At 28.2% G+C, this 14,160-nt stretch overlaps 1 protein-coding gene across 1 annotated transcript in view; it reads right to left on the bottom strand.

The window, feature by feature from the left end:
• The window catches only part of LOC118204800 (voltage-dependent calcium channel subunit alpha-2/delta-1-like), a 154,392-nt gene that overhangs the window by 14,991 nt on the left and 125,241 nt on the right, over positions 1 to 14,160 (bottom strand). Inside the window, exons 34-38 of the mRNA XM_085815242.1 lie at positions 12,452 to 12,478; positions 12,202 to 12,357; positions 8,719 to 8,834; positions 2,591 to 2,673; positions 917 to 1,231 (exon numbers count right to left, since the gene is read on the bottom strand). Of these exons, the coding sequence (XP_085671368.1) occupies positions 1,115 to 1,231; positions 2,591 to 2,673; positions 8,719 to 8,834; positions 12,202 to 12,357; positions 12,452 to 12,478 (499 nt within the window). The 3' untranslated portion in view covers positions 917 to 1,114. The remainder of the gene's footprint in view (positions 1 to 916; positions 1,232 to 2,590; positions 2,674 to 8,718; positions 8,835 to 12,201; positions 12,358 to 12,451; positions 12,479 to 14,160) is intronic.

The raw sequence follows: 14,160 nt of genomic DNA, 5'->3' as shown, positions 1-14,160 counted from the left end.
ATGTACATCTTGCTTTAATACAATTACACATTAAGAAAACACTAAATATGAATGTTTATAATTCGTGCTTCAAATGTTCAGATTCAAACTCAAAATACCCCCACATGAATGCTTTATAAATACTTTTTATTCACTTCGTTGATACAGTTAATTAATTATGCCTACACATTCTAACCCATAAGATTTTGTTAATATTAAGAGTGAAAATTATGTATGATTATTCATGTACTTGTTAGGGGAGGAAGATATGGCCATAAAATAGCTTTATAAAATGCTATTTAATAGAAATAATAATTATAAATGTTATTTAATATTTAATTTTAGTATTTTTTTACAAATGCTATTTAAAAGAAATGCCTCACAGTTTTTACGTTACATAATGAAATTTCCAAATTAGCTAAAACAATTATTGGAATTTCTAGAATATTAAGCATAAGGTCATGGTAGTCATTTAAAACTACCAACAAGTAATAATCAAATCCCTCAAACTAAATTGGGATTGAAGATAAATAAATAAATATAATTAGTTAAGTTTAAAAATATGAATTACTTTTTAAATTGAGGCTACAATAACTAACATTATTATATCAATTTTTTTCCTTTTTATTGCAAAGAAAAATTGTAGAGATACTGCTCACCATATTTGTAATTGAAATTTTATGAATTTTTATTTAAAAGATTCATAAGTTACTTCAGTTCAATAGATTAAAAAAATTTCATACAGGGAAAAAAAAAAAAAAAAAAAAAAAAAGGCATAGTGTTACCCTGAAAATTTTCAGAACACTATACCTAATGTATCTAAATTATAAAATAAAGGATCATATAACACAATTTTTAAATTGTTTCCCAAAATTGGGAAAAAGAAATTAAGGAAATTCTGTGTTTAAAACCAAAGATTTATAGAATAAAGTCTCACTTGAATTCCAAGTCTCATTTGAATTTGAAAATTCAGATCTATTTGACTAATCAGTTTCACTTTGATAAGAAGATTGTTTTGGTGCACCTATGTATGTTATATACACACATTTAGGTTTCATGGATTCAGGAATTTGCAGGACATATATGGACACTTTCAGAGCTTCATAGTAGTTCACTTTTAGTGCTGGCTGGGGCATTATTTTTCACTTGTGAAAATTATTTGGGCTATAAAAACTGCACTCAGTAATTCAATGACAAGGACTAAATGAGGTAACAATGGAGTACCAACTGCTACACATTCAGAGTTATTTTCCTGAAACAGAAATTGAAAGTACTTGAAGAAATGAATACAAATGTGCAATTAAAAATAATAGCACAAAACAGATTGAAATGCTATGAGTCACTGCTAAAAGTTATTATCACATACATATATAATGATAAATTCAATATACAGTACAAAGTCCATAATCTGGATGTCCATTATCCGGAATGATCTATAATCTGGACCTCAAAGCCACAAACTTTACGCATGCGCGTAAAGAATGCGCATACATTATGCTTTACGCATGCACGTGTTGAAAGAAATGTTTAATACAGTAAACAAATAAATATTAAGCTTTTTTTTTTTTGTAAAATTTGATACCCTTTAAATCATAATTGCTCTTTATTTCATAAATTATGGTTTCATATTTTTAATTGTATAATTTCTGCATGCCATCTTACCAGATTTAAATTGATGATCTATAATCCGGAAAAACCCCTAATCCAGAAAGTTCCAACGAGTCCGGATTAAGGACTTGTACTGTATTAAAATATTTCATATGATTAAAAATTGCTTGGCAAAAATAATAAGCATTATCTTTCTTAAGATGTTATGCATACAATAATTCCATTCTTAAAAAAAAAAAAAAAAAGAAAGAAAAAAAAAAAAAAAAAAAAGAAAAAATTCTGAAATTTTTTAAAAATCTTTATTTATACTTCTTTTTTTTGGGGAGGGGGTGAGGACAAGCTATTTTGAATGAAACAAATTCTTCTTAAATAAGAATTCATCAAACTCTCAATAACAAAACAATTATTGATTAGTGAAACCTTTTAAACATAAGTATTTATTCACATAAAATTACAGTCAATTTTTATCCAAAAGTGTATTTTATACTATGATAACTAAAGGTGGATCTGAAGCCAACAAAAGAGTACACTGTGAATAATGTATGTGCATATGTAGCACACTGTGAATAATTAAATGATTTTTAGTTCAAGAATGGAATCTTTATTTTGAAGAAAATGTAAGGGTGTATATTTAATTTAAATTTGAATACTGGCTAACACAATGAATATAACATAAGGAATAATCAAATAAATTTTATTCTCAGTTTAAAAACCCTAATAAAGAAATTATTCATCAAGTAAGAAACTTATTTATTAAATAAAAAGTAAAAAATTATTAACATATATTATTTGCTTAAAAAGGTGGTGTATAAAAAAACCATCAGATTATCCTTCAAAAAATAATAATTTTACTGTAAATTTGATATGCCTGAAATAAATTACCAGAAATTTTTAGCAGGATAAATAATGTGCAATAATGGCCTTCCAAAGGAGTACAAACTTATCCCCAAACCAATTTTTACTAATACAAGCAATAGGAATTGTATTACATTTGTACACTTACACTTGGGCTGTAATAATAACATTTTTCAGGTCGTCTTCTGTACCTCAAAGGACTATTACAAGGATTATACCCAATGCCTACAACTAAATAAAAACCAATTATTAATATAAGCTACTTAGATATAACAATCTGAGATTATTTATATTATAATTTAAAGGTAATAAATAAATAATTGTTTAGGTTAAGATAAAATGTTTAATAGTCATACTAAAATTAAAACAGAATAGCATTTTTTTTTTAAAAAAGCTTTTACTTAAAATGGATAATTCATGCACTAAAAGGAGAATAGTTGAATGTGAATAACAGATTAAATAATTCTATTTACAAAATTTATGTACAATTTTATTGTGAATAGAAAAGCATAAGGTGACTATGATACATTAAAAAGAAGGTAATGGCTTATACATGTGACACTGAAATTAAATTAAAAGATTTCATCATTTAGGCATTCCACGTTTTTATTATTCACAATACAAAATCACAGTTGAATTCTGTAAATAGCATTATTTAATGTGTTATTCTCATTGAACTATATGATAAATTATTTTCCCTCCTTTTAGTGCATTAATTATCATATCCATTTTAAGTAAAAGCTTTATGTATAAAAACCTTTTTTTAGTCATATTTTATTTTCTGTTTTTCAGTCTCAATTACACACTATCAATGACGAACTGCTTAGTTAACTTTCTGAAGCCGGCTGGTACAGCAGTTGTACCAGGAAAATGACCTTCCTTTATGCCGGCTCTGGTACAACTGTCGTACCACCCATTCCCTCCCTATTTTAGAGAATCACCTATCTGTAGATCTCAGAGTGGTCCATTGTTGCTGCTCAGAATAGCAGCTGGCTATGCATTATTTCCCTCTTCTTATCAGTTTGGCTACATTTTGGCAAAAACCGCAGGTTTCGCCTCGCACCAATATACTTGAAAATCAAATAGAGGCCATCTCTAATTTTTTTAGTAATGACTTTTGCTATGATTAAAATGTCAAGCAATTTTGCACGCTGTTTAAGCTTACCAGATTTAATGCTTTTTAATCATAGCAAATAAGAATAGATTAATTTTTTAGATTTAATGCCCTTCTAGAAAATAGCTAAAACTGCTTTTATCGTTTACTTCCTTTTTATACTTATGAATAAAAAGATTTTATTTTGAAATTTTTTTTGGAGTGCATAAAACCCTTAAGAACTGTTAACTCTTTCAAAGTGCTTCTATTATATAGGCAATTTTGTCTAATTTATCAAGAGATAAATAAGAGACAAATGAATAGTTTTTGCGATTTTCATTCATTCAATGATTGCTTTCAATGATTTTCATCGATTGTAAATTAAATAAAATCAATTCATCTTTAAACCCTTTTTTAAGATGAGATCTGCCCAAAAAGTGTTTAAATATCAGTAAAGCTCACATTACTTCTAAATTGAATCAAAACATCAGTTCCATTGTATAAAATTTCAGCCAGTTTTATTTGCTGAAATTCTTATACTCCTCAAGAGATAAAGGGAATTCAGACAAGTTAATAAAAAAAAAAAATCTTTAAAAAAGCTTGTTATTTTGTCTGTAGTAAGGTGTATGTCAACTTACTATTAAATGTATGAGAATTAGGATTGAATTATGGAAAAGCATGCGAACGCTATCTGCTTAAGGGAATGGATGCTTTCGTGTAAACCTTTTTTAAGAGAAAATTGCTAGAATTTATGTTCCTGGTGAAAAACTGCACATGTAATCAACCTGTTCTTCGGGTTTGATTGGATTAATTTTGTTTGCTTACTGAATTACATCAAAGCATACAACAATTACTTGTATAAGGGGAGGGATGGCTTCGCAGAGGACTTTCTAAGGGAAGCTGGCTTGCATTTACGTTACACAAAAACCATGAATCCAACCCTTTAGCCTGGATTCAAACCCGAGCGAGCTACAAGTGTTCGGCCACCTTTACCGCTCTACTGAAGCGCTCGTAAAAAAAAAAAAAAAAAAAAAAAAAAAGTATCGAAATAACCGGTTTAATTTACTAACCTATATTTCTCAATTGACAGTACATAAATTACGCATATGAGGGAATTTTTTTGTGAATAAATAAACTGTATTGCACTTTTCTCCACTATTTCATATTACAATGGAATTATTGCATTTCAAAGTTATTTCTCATGAATTAATTTTGCTCCATTCATGATTTTTTATATTTTCAAAGAGAAAATTTCGCACTTTAAATAAAAAAAATACACGAGAAGATACTTTATGCAAAATTTGTCGTAAACGGTTTTCTTAATTTTGCTTTGAAAACATTCCAGGGTAAATGTTTTCATTACTGGAAGAAATATGAAAAACAGATTTACTACATCGTAAGTGTCAACACCCAGTATATCCTTATTCTTTTGAAAATGTGAAAGATTACTCTTTCTAAAATAAATTAGAAAATATATTATGTGCAAATAGAATATTCGTTGAAAATGAAATAGACTTCAACCTTGGATATAACGATGGTTTTAGACGAAATTTCTACCTATGAAAAGAAATTGACCTATAATTAATTCTTCATGAACATTTAAAACTGTTCTGAAAAATACTTTTGATGACTGCATGTATAGGTCACAGATTTTTTTTCTCTGCTAATATAAACAAAAGCCAATTTTACAAAGAAAAATTCTCGTTAAAGATATATCTCCTTTGCCTGATAGTCCAATGTAATATTTGTTAAGGTTAAGTGATGAAATGCAACCAATGTATCTCGGATTTTCTTTTTTATATTATAATAACAAAATTATCGAAAAAAACAGATTTAAATCTCTGTTATTGTCATGTAAAGCTTAATTATTGCTGTAAATTCATCTCAAAATCTAATCATCTAATGGTAATAAATATGATTACTATTATTTCATTAAATTAGTCATTACCATTATTTTGTTAATGAAAATATGTGATTAAAAATCACATTCCAGCCGGCAGACTTACAAAGCTAGTTCGTATTTATTATATTTTGTAAAATTTTGTTCTTGTTTTCTAATTTCTAGTACGAAAATATGAAATATAAATGAAGAGTGAAAACAAAGTTAAAAAATTCACAAATTATTTACGAGATTGATCAGAAATAGTGAGTGCATACATTTTGTTCTAAATAAATAGTGCATTGGATATGCATCCAGTACTGCATATTTATTTATGCACTATTTATTTAGATATTCATTTAAACGAAAGCAAAATAATCATCGGAAAAAACCCAAATCTAGCAACCCATCTACTATGGTACAGTGTCCGACAAACATGTAAATTTTACTGCATCTATGGAGGGGGACTAACGACTTTTCTCATTAGGAAATTGTCAAAGAGGGGACAAAACTGTTTCGGATCGTGCCAGTCTGAAGGCTATATTATGAGAATTTCCGTCCGGTTTTAGATGGTTAATAATAAAACACTAGCAATAAATTATACGGAAAATACAAAATACAGAAAAATAACTAAACATCATTCAGAACAAAGAAATCACTTTAAATATGCAGTTTTGGAAATTGGATGCAATAACAAAGTTACAATAATATTTTACTTGAAAGCTAAAATGAAAAAAAATGAGTACTGTTAATTTATCATTAAGTGCACCAAGATGGCAAACTTAAAAATCCTTCTTAATTCCACCTGTTTCAGACTGCAAAACATTTAAACAAAATTCAGAAAATCACTCAATAAATATTTTTTAAACCCTCTTGTTTTAAAGAGAGAGCAAAAAGTTTATTTCATAATCTGTGAATAAACTTTATATCTGACATGTTGTTAGATGTTGAAATTTTAAAATCATAAACATCAAATCTAAACATTCAAGCAATTTTCAAAAATTCAGAAATGAAGGTACAGTTTTGATAAAAGTTTCAACGAAAAGTCCCCCCCCCCCTCCATTCAATTGTGCAAACAGTAAAATTCTGACATTATTTAGTTCGTTTGCTAAACAAAAATATGTTCAAAAAATCATTTAAACATCAAAGAAAAAAAAATCTAAATTAAATTTTGAAATAATTTCTTCACCTCATCGCATTATCATCAATTAACAGTGTATGTACACAATTTGAACTCTTTTGTTTATCAAGAAGTATGTTAAAAATTTATGACAAAATTTAGTTTTATGAAAAAGGCTTTATGAATATATTACAGAATATAGCGAAATGTTTAAAAATATACTTATTTATTACGAAGCAAATGAAAGAAATATATCAAGGAAATATGCATACTAAATCATTCAAAAGGCAGAGTTTAAAAGTAAATATCAGATTTAAAAAAAATACCCAATTTGCAAAAGAAATTTATAACAATACATCATTCCTAAGAAATATTATGTCTACAGCATCCTAAATAAAACTGGGTAATTAAGAATTACACTTGATTAAAAGTCTTTAACCAATACAGTTATTCATAATGATGTACAACCACACAATATAGTGATTTCAAAAGAGAAGGGAAATAGTAAATTTTGTTTCTAAAAGGAAAGATGAATAATAGTTCACCACCAAATGGACATTAAGGTGATTTCTAAAGACAGGGGAGATAGTAAATTTTGTATCTGAAAGGAAGGATGAATAATAGCTCACCAGCAGGTGGACTTGAGAGCTATGGATTGATAAAATTATACATAATATATGAGAAAGAAACATTTTCTGCAAAAACAACAGATCAAGATAACTATATTTTGATGGCTGTTAAGTAACCTTCAAGTACAGTAAAAAGTGTTTAATCCGGATGTCCATAATCCGGACCTCAAAGCTACAAACTTTCTGAACATGCATAGCGTTTACACATGCACATAATACCTTTATGCATATGCATAATATGTTTATGCATGCACGTTTAATGTATAACGGACGGTATAAGCTAGGCTAAAATTATCTAATTATCTATTTCAGTTAATGTTGCAGATTGCGCTGTTCCTTAATCTTCTAATGGGATCCGGCTTATTATTTTTTGGAGACTGTCAGAGCAATTTTATAAAAAGTAAGCTTGAACTTCCGATTATGTCAAAAAGAGTTTCCGATTCTGGAGCTGCCAAAGGATCTACAAAGTGAAAGCATGTTTCGATGTCCATCAAACAGAAAGTGAGAATTGCTGCAAAAAATGGATAAAGGCATGAAGAAAGTAACAGAGAGGTTAGTGAAAACGAAAAAATTTTGATTGACGAGATAGTCGGTATTCTCGGCAAAGCAATTACGGGACTTGAACAGCGGAACGTTGTAACTGAACAAGAAATTATGATTGTTTATAGAATTAAAGAGAAAGTATTAACACATAAAATGAAGCAACTTAAACAACTTACATTGAAAGAAATGTTTAATAAAGTAAACAAATAAATATTAAGCTTTTTTTTTTTTTTTTGTATGATGATTTGTAATCCGGAAAAACCCCTAATCCAGATTCGCTGAAGTCCCGACGAGTCCGGATTAAAGACTTTGTACTGTAGTAACCTTCAAGTACCGCTGTGTGTTGTTGGCATAACACAGCAAAAATTTCACTGATCGGTGAAAGCCAACCTAATTTTTGATTTCTTTTCTTAACCCCTTTGGGAAGCAGTACCATTTTATTCTAGTCACGAGATTTTTTATCATTTCATACATATTAGCTTATAATTTAAAACATCTTGTTCTCTTACTCTTTTTAATGATGCAAGTACCATCTTAATGACTGGAAGTTTATGAAAACAGAGACTAAAACAAATAATTAGAAATTTAGTTCATAAATACTGTTTAAATACAGGTTATGAGCAAATACAAAAAGGCCACACTTCTCAACAGGTTAAGAAAGACAGTTTTTCTTTATTTGTTTTTATTACTACTGGAAACATGAAGTTTTAATTACTTGTGAGGATTGCTCAATATTTTTATTTTCTTGGCCTTTTTGTGAAAATATTCGGATTTACACCTAGCATTTTTCATTTTTATGAATTTCATGATTTTCCAGATAAATGGGAATTCTGTACATCAAAAACCTAATGTACTTCAGTTGTATCTATAATTAACCTACAACCAACTGTATTTCTATTGTATCTATAATTTATCAAAAATTAAATGGTAACAGAATTAAAACATATTTATAATATTCCTGGGAAGAAAGGGGAAAAAAACAGCATTAAGAAATTTCAAAAAAGTTTCAGACCTTCTTCTTTGGCTTTTAGCAATGGATAATTAGGTTCACATAAGTTAGGATCACATGGTTTTGAAGTTACTAACAATAAAGCATTCATCTGTCCCACTTTTGCCAATGAATATTGCCTTTAGAAAGAAAAAAGAAAATATACATAGCATATCAAAAATATATATATATATATATATATATATATATATATATATATAAACAAAAATAACTTGCAATACACTGCATAAGAAATTCCAAAATTTTAATACACTTAGTAAAAAGTTCTTATTACATGCATAATAACAATGGAACAAGACATCTAATGATTTTAAAAAAGTATGAAATCCAATAGAAAATTAGCAATGCATTTAATAAATTAGTATTTGTTACAATTTATTGTACTGAACTTTGTTCAAAATAAATTCCACTTGAAAATCAATACCATAGAAGTGAATTGTTTAATTTAGGCAAAGCATCCAGCAAGTTTCCCATTGTCTGAACTTCTATTTGAAGCATCTCATAGATAAGCAATAGGATAAAATGTAAAAAATTATGAAAGCTATGCTAATACTATAAGCAATATTTGAGATTTGTCTGTTTATTTGTTTAATAGCAAAGCACTTGATAACTATCTATTTAAGGGAATGCATGCCTTCGTGGAGGACTTTCTAAGGAAAACTGGTTTGTATACATGTTACACACGCAGAAATCTATGGAGCCAGCCCATTCACCAGGATTTGAACCGCTTACCAAACTACCATTGTTCAGCTACTTTATTGCTTGACAGATGGAGGGCATTTCACATTAGTATTGAGTAGCATGAACCCTATGAGGTATCTAAACAATTAGCAAAGGCATATTTTTATGAAAAAATTAGACATGGAATAATAAATTAACAGTGACATTTAATCAAATCATTAATACTAAATACAAGATAGCAACTTTCAAATGGAGCTGGAACTAGGCATCCAATAGAAATTCTGACATTTTTTAATTCTACCACATGGTTTGGATAAATAGGACAGCCCTGAATGGAAAATATTACTGAAATTTATAGACTGCAGCAAGTTTGTTGTACTTTTTTTTTAATCACAGTTAAAAACATATTATTATCAGAATCTAAAATATATGTAAACATAGTAAAATAATCACTTTGGTAAAAAGTTGCTACTTCTGCTACCACTTTTACTTTGCCCATGAAACAGTGATACTGGGCAAATTAAAAGTGAATTATGAAGCCACCTGTTTTTACATTAAAGTTGTTTAATTTTATAAACTATGCATAGATCTAGTACAGTTTAGGTAGTTTGGTATAAAAACATACTGAACAGCACTGCTAAAAAATTCAGCTGATATACACACAGCAACATGACAGTTTTTCAATGTGAAGCCTAACTGGAAAATTGTTAGCATTGCACATTTATATGCCCCTTTCATAAATCAAGGTAATCAACATTAAAAACAGACATTTTAATAATTGACAAATGCAAATTACATAAATTGATAAAAAAATAAAACAGATAAACGAGGGGAAAATAGTTTACACGTTAATTTTAAAAAGTTTCTGCTCCTGAAGTTTTTCTACCATTGTTTTGTTTCTAATGCAATGAATACCTCTACAGCATGTTAAAAAGGATATACTGAAAAGCCCAAATTCATACAGCTACTTCATGATGGATCAATGGAATACAAATTCCTAATTTTCTTGAGTAAAATATTTTTACAGCATGTCTCTTATTATAAACTGAGACACTTCTTGCTCTGATTTTTTCATCCATGCCAAAAGAATGTTAAGAAAAGGTTGCAACATGTATATCACATAACATGAGCACTGTAGATAAATTAAATGACATACCATAAGACTGTTGATAAACTAATATTTGGACTGGAATTGATTTCAGAAACCAGTTCTGGAATGCCGTAATTAGCATTCAAATATTTTGTATTTTAGCTGTGATAAGCCCTTTGTATCCTATAATAACTTTTATTTAAAGAATGAAATCTAGAGTTTCTTTGTGTTTTAATTAGCAATATCTTTGAAGCCATGTTTAAAGATTTAATCATAAACGTTAAGGAAGAAAAACTCGTATGATGATATAAATCACTAGACTATCTTTACTTTTATTACAGCTCAGTTAGCCTTTCTTCATATTCATTTCACTATGTCTATGAAACAGAAATCTTTCACACACTTTGATATTTGAGATCTTGAAAGCAGAAGGGAAACACACTGAAACATAAAATTAGTAATACAACAACCTTGAGTTTGGCAGAGATTTAAGTCACAATCTCAATCGATTTCAAGGGCATACAGCTACAGATCCCTCTTCATCAGGAACCTTGCAGATTTCTTTGCTCCTGATGAAAAGGGATTTGTATCTGTTTGCCCTTGAAATCGATTGAGATCTTGACTTAAATTTATGCCAAACTCAAGGTTGTTGTGTTATTCATTTTATTTGAGATCTTATTTGCAGTAGCAATTAAGTTGATATTATCTGATAGCAAAGAATGACACATTATTTATATTAAAGTGACCAGATGCTCCAGGTTGTGTGAGACAGTGCTACATTCACTGCAGGGTCTCATTTCAGGATATATCCCATGCAATATCCTGCATTATGCAACTATTCTTGAAATTTTGAAAATATATTTGCCATGAAACTTGTTAATGACACTCCTATCATCATGACATTTTTGTGGGAACAAAAATACAATCAAAACTCAAATAATTATGCTTTTAGTAAACATAAATATTTCATAAAACATGGAAATGTGTAACAGAATGGTTTTTGAAAAAGTTTGTGGACTTCCATTCCAGTTGTGAAAGTTTACATTTAAGTCTTCTATTGCAGTTCATATTGGAAAATGAACGTGAAATTAAAGCAACTGAAGAATTTTAAATGGATCACCTTGAAAATATTGTAAAATGTAAGCATATAACAGAAAATATCTTTACATAGGATAATTACTGATAAACTATTTAATGAAGTATTATATTTAAAAAATACCAGAAAAATTGAATTATCCCAGTATAAAACTGAAATGGAGTGAGATTTACCAATAATTAGAACAATAATGTTTTTTCAAATCTATAAGAATATTAAGCGAACTTTGCTTTCTAAAAGCAACTGCCTTAATACAATGCCTCTTTCATAGTACATAAAATGAAACCTCTTTTGATGTCAATCTCTCAAAGTGGACAGTATTTCAAAAAATTAAAATGAACACAAAATATTGAATATTACTGATAACTGCATTCTATGAAGCAGCTTCACAGAAAAAGGTAATCATCTGGGAGAGGTTTCACTGTAAAATGTGAGCAACTGGGGACAGATTAAGCATATTATCTATCAAAAATAGTAAAATTATGCTTTAAATAAAATGTCCCCCAACTGCTGAAACTGTTTTATCCTACATTGGCTTTGGAGAAATCTGGTCACTTCACATATATTTAAATTCTGAAATTGGGGGGGGGGACCACACTGCATGTAGTGTTTTATTCACCTGGTGCAATTGATGCAAAACATATCTCCACTGTAGCTCCTACCCCATCTACCCCAATAATACTGAACCTCTCGTGTAGTGCACACAGTATTGTTTGACACCTCATAGAACTTAGGTGCAGCTTCTGTCTTTGGAATTTTCAGCAGCTGAAGAAAACTAATTGAAATAAAACAGTGTGATATTATTAACAGTGATTTATTAAATATTTATTTGAAGTAATTCATTAAGCAAAAATTATTTGAAAACATACCTTAAGAGCCAATACTTTAACTGTGACCTATTAAAAAATAATAATTATTTTTTATTTCATAAAAGGATTTTTTTGATGAAAATTAATTTCTTAAGTTGCTACTAAGATGAAAAAAGAGACAAGTTCTTCCTTCACACTGCACGACTTAAACACTTTATTGATTAAAATATTTTGATAGAGGAAAAGTTAACAGAAATGGACAACTTCTAAAAATATTATTTAATATCACAAGGACTTTTAATATAAAACGTCACAGGAATATTTAACATAAAATATCACAAAAATATTTAAAGAGTGCAAGTAAAAAAAAAAAAAAAAAAAAAAAGAAGAAGAAGACAGCATCTAAATTTTAAAAATTTGTTTTCAAATTGTATAAGATATACCACTTACTTAATATTAAAATTCTGATATTCAGATGATTTTTATTGATACTTATACAAAAATCCAGAATATTGATTTATCGAATTGATAAGATTTTTAAAATGTTTATTAAAACAACAGATGTTTTAAAAAAAATCAAATCTACTTAATATTCTAACAGCCATACATAAAATTCAGAAGAAAACAACTGCTCTAATCATCAGGTAGAATGCCCAAAATTGACAATTAAAAACAACAAAAAGTTAGAATTCCATACGGACAATTCCTGAAGAAGAAAAAATAAATAAAATAAAAAATAAGACATCAGAATACTATATACTAAAATATATAATACACAGTGGTATAATTTCATTACTACATTAATTTGAATTTTAATTGCTCATGTTTTAAATTCCACAGTGTTTCAAATTTAGCAACGTGCAGTTGCTTAAATCTGGAAGGTTGTACTATAGAAATAAAGTCAACTTTTACTTTGAGGTATGTCTTATTGATACTGTAAATCTATATTCATTAAATGGGTGAAGTTAGTATATACATAAAATTGTACAAAACAGTTTCTTAAAATAGTAGGTTTTAACACAGCAAGGACATTATAAACAATTTCAAAATTTTGGCCACACAGAGCTAATTTTTCAGAATTATAACAATACACAAAGTAAAGTCCAATATATCGGCACTGAATGCACATCAAGAAATGGAAACAAGTTAAAATATAAACAACATACTTATAAAAGAGCTATATTTTAAATGCTTATACACTTTCTTTCCAAACTGATTACATAATAGCTGCAATTAATATCAAAGAGGAAAATTCAAAACTCTTAACCTTTGAATTATAAAACGAAGATTTATTTGATATTAACATAAATATGAAACGTTTAAACATATTTGAAGAATGTTAAGCATGCTTTCATAGTAAAGATATATTTATACACACTATTGTATAGAACTAACACTATTGTATAGAATATAAAAAATAATGGAACAACCTATACAATTTCTAAAGAAATAATATAATTATGATTATTTTCATTGAAAAATTCCAAAGAAAACATGGTTTATAACTAAATTAAAAAATGGTTTGCATATAAACAGTTTCAAACATCAAACTAATTTCAGTTGCTTTGGCAAAGAAGAAATTAAATTCAATTAAATGCCAAAAAGTAAAATTATATTATTTAAATGAGAGCACACTTAAATATGCCATCAAATTGCACTTGGGCACTGAATTTGAAATATAAAAATCTATAAATAATTAATTAGCTACAAAACTGAACAAGAATTTGGAAATCTGTTTATTTTAAACAGTCTATCTCTAGTTCAGGTGA

The sequence above is a fragment of the Stegodyphus dumicola genome, chromosome 4 (genome assembly GCF_044657685.1).
Source record: "Stegodyphus dumicola isolate Sdum_Otavi_A_Nest chromosome 4, ASM4465768v1".
Lineage (NCBI taxonomy): Eukaryota > Metazoa > Arthropoda > Arachnida > Araneae > Eresidae > Stegodyphus > Stegodyphus dumicola.
Note: the sequence above shows the minus strand (reverse complement) of the source record. Positions and strands in the feature narration are given on the sequence as shown.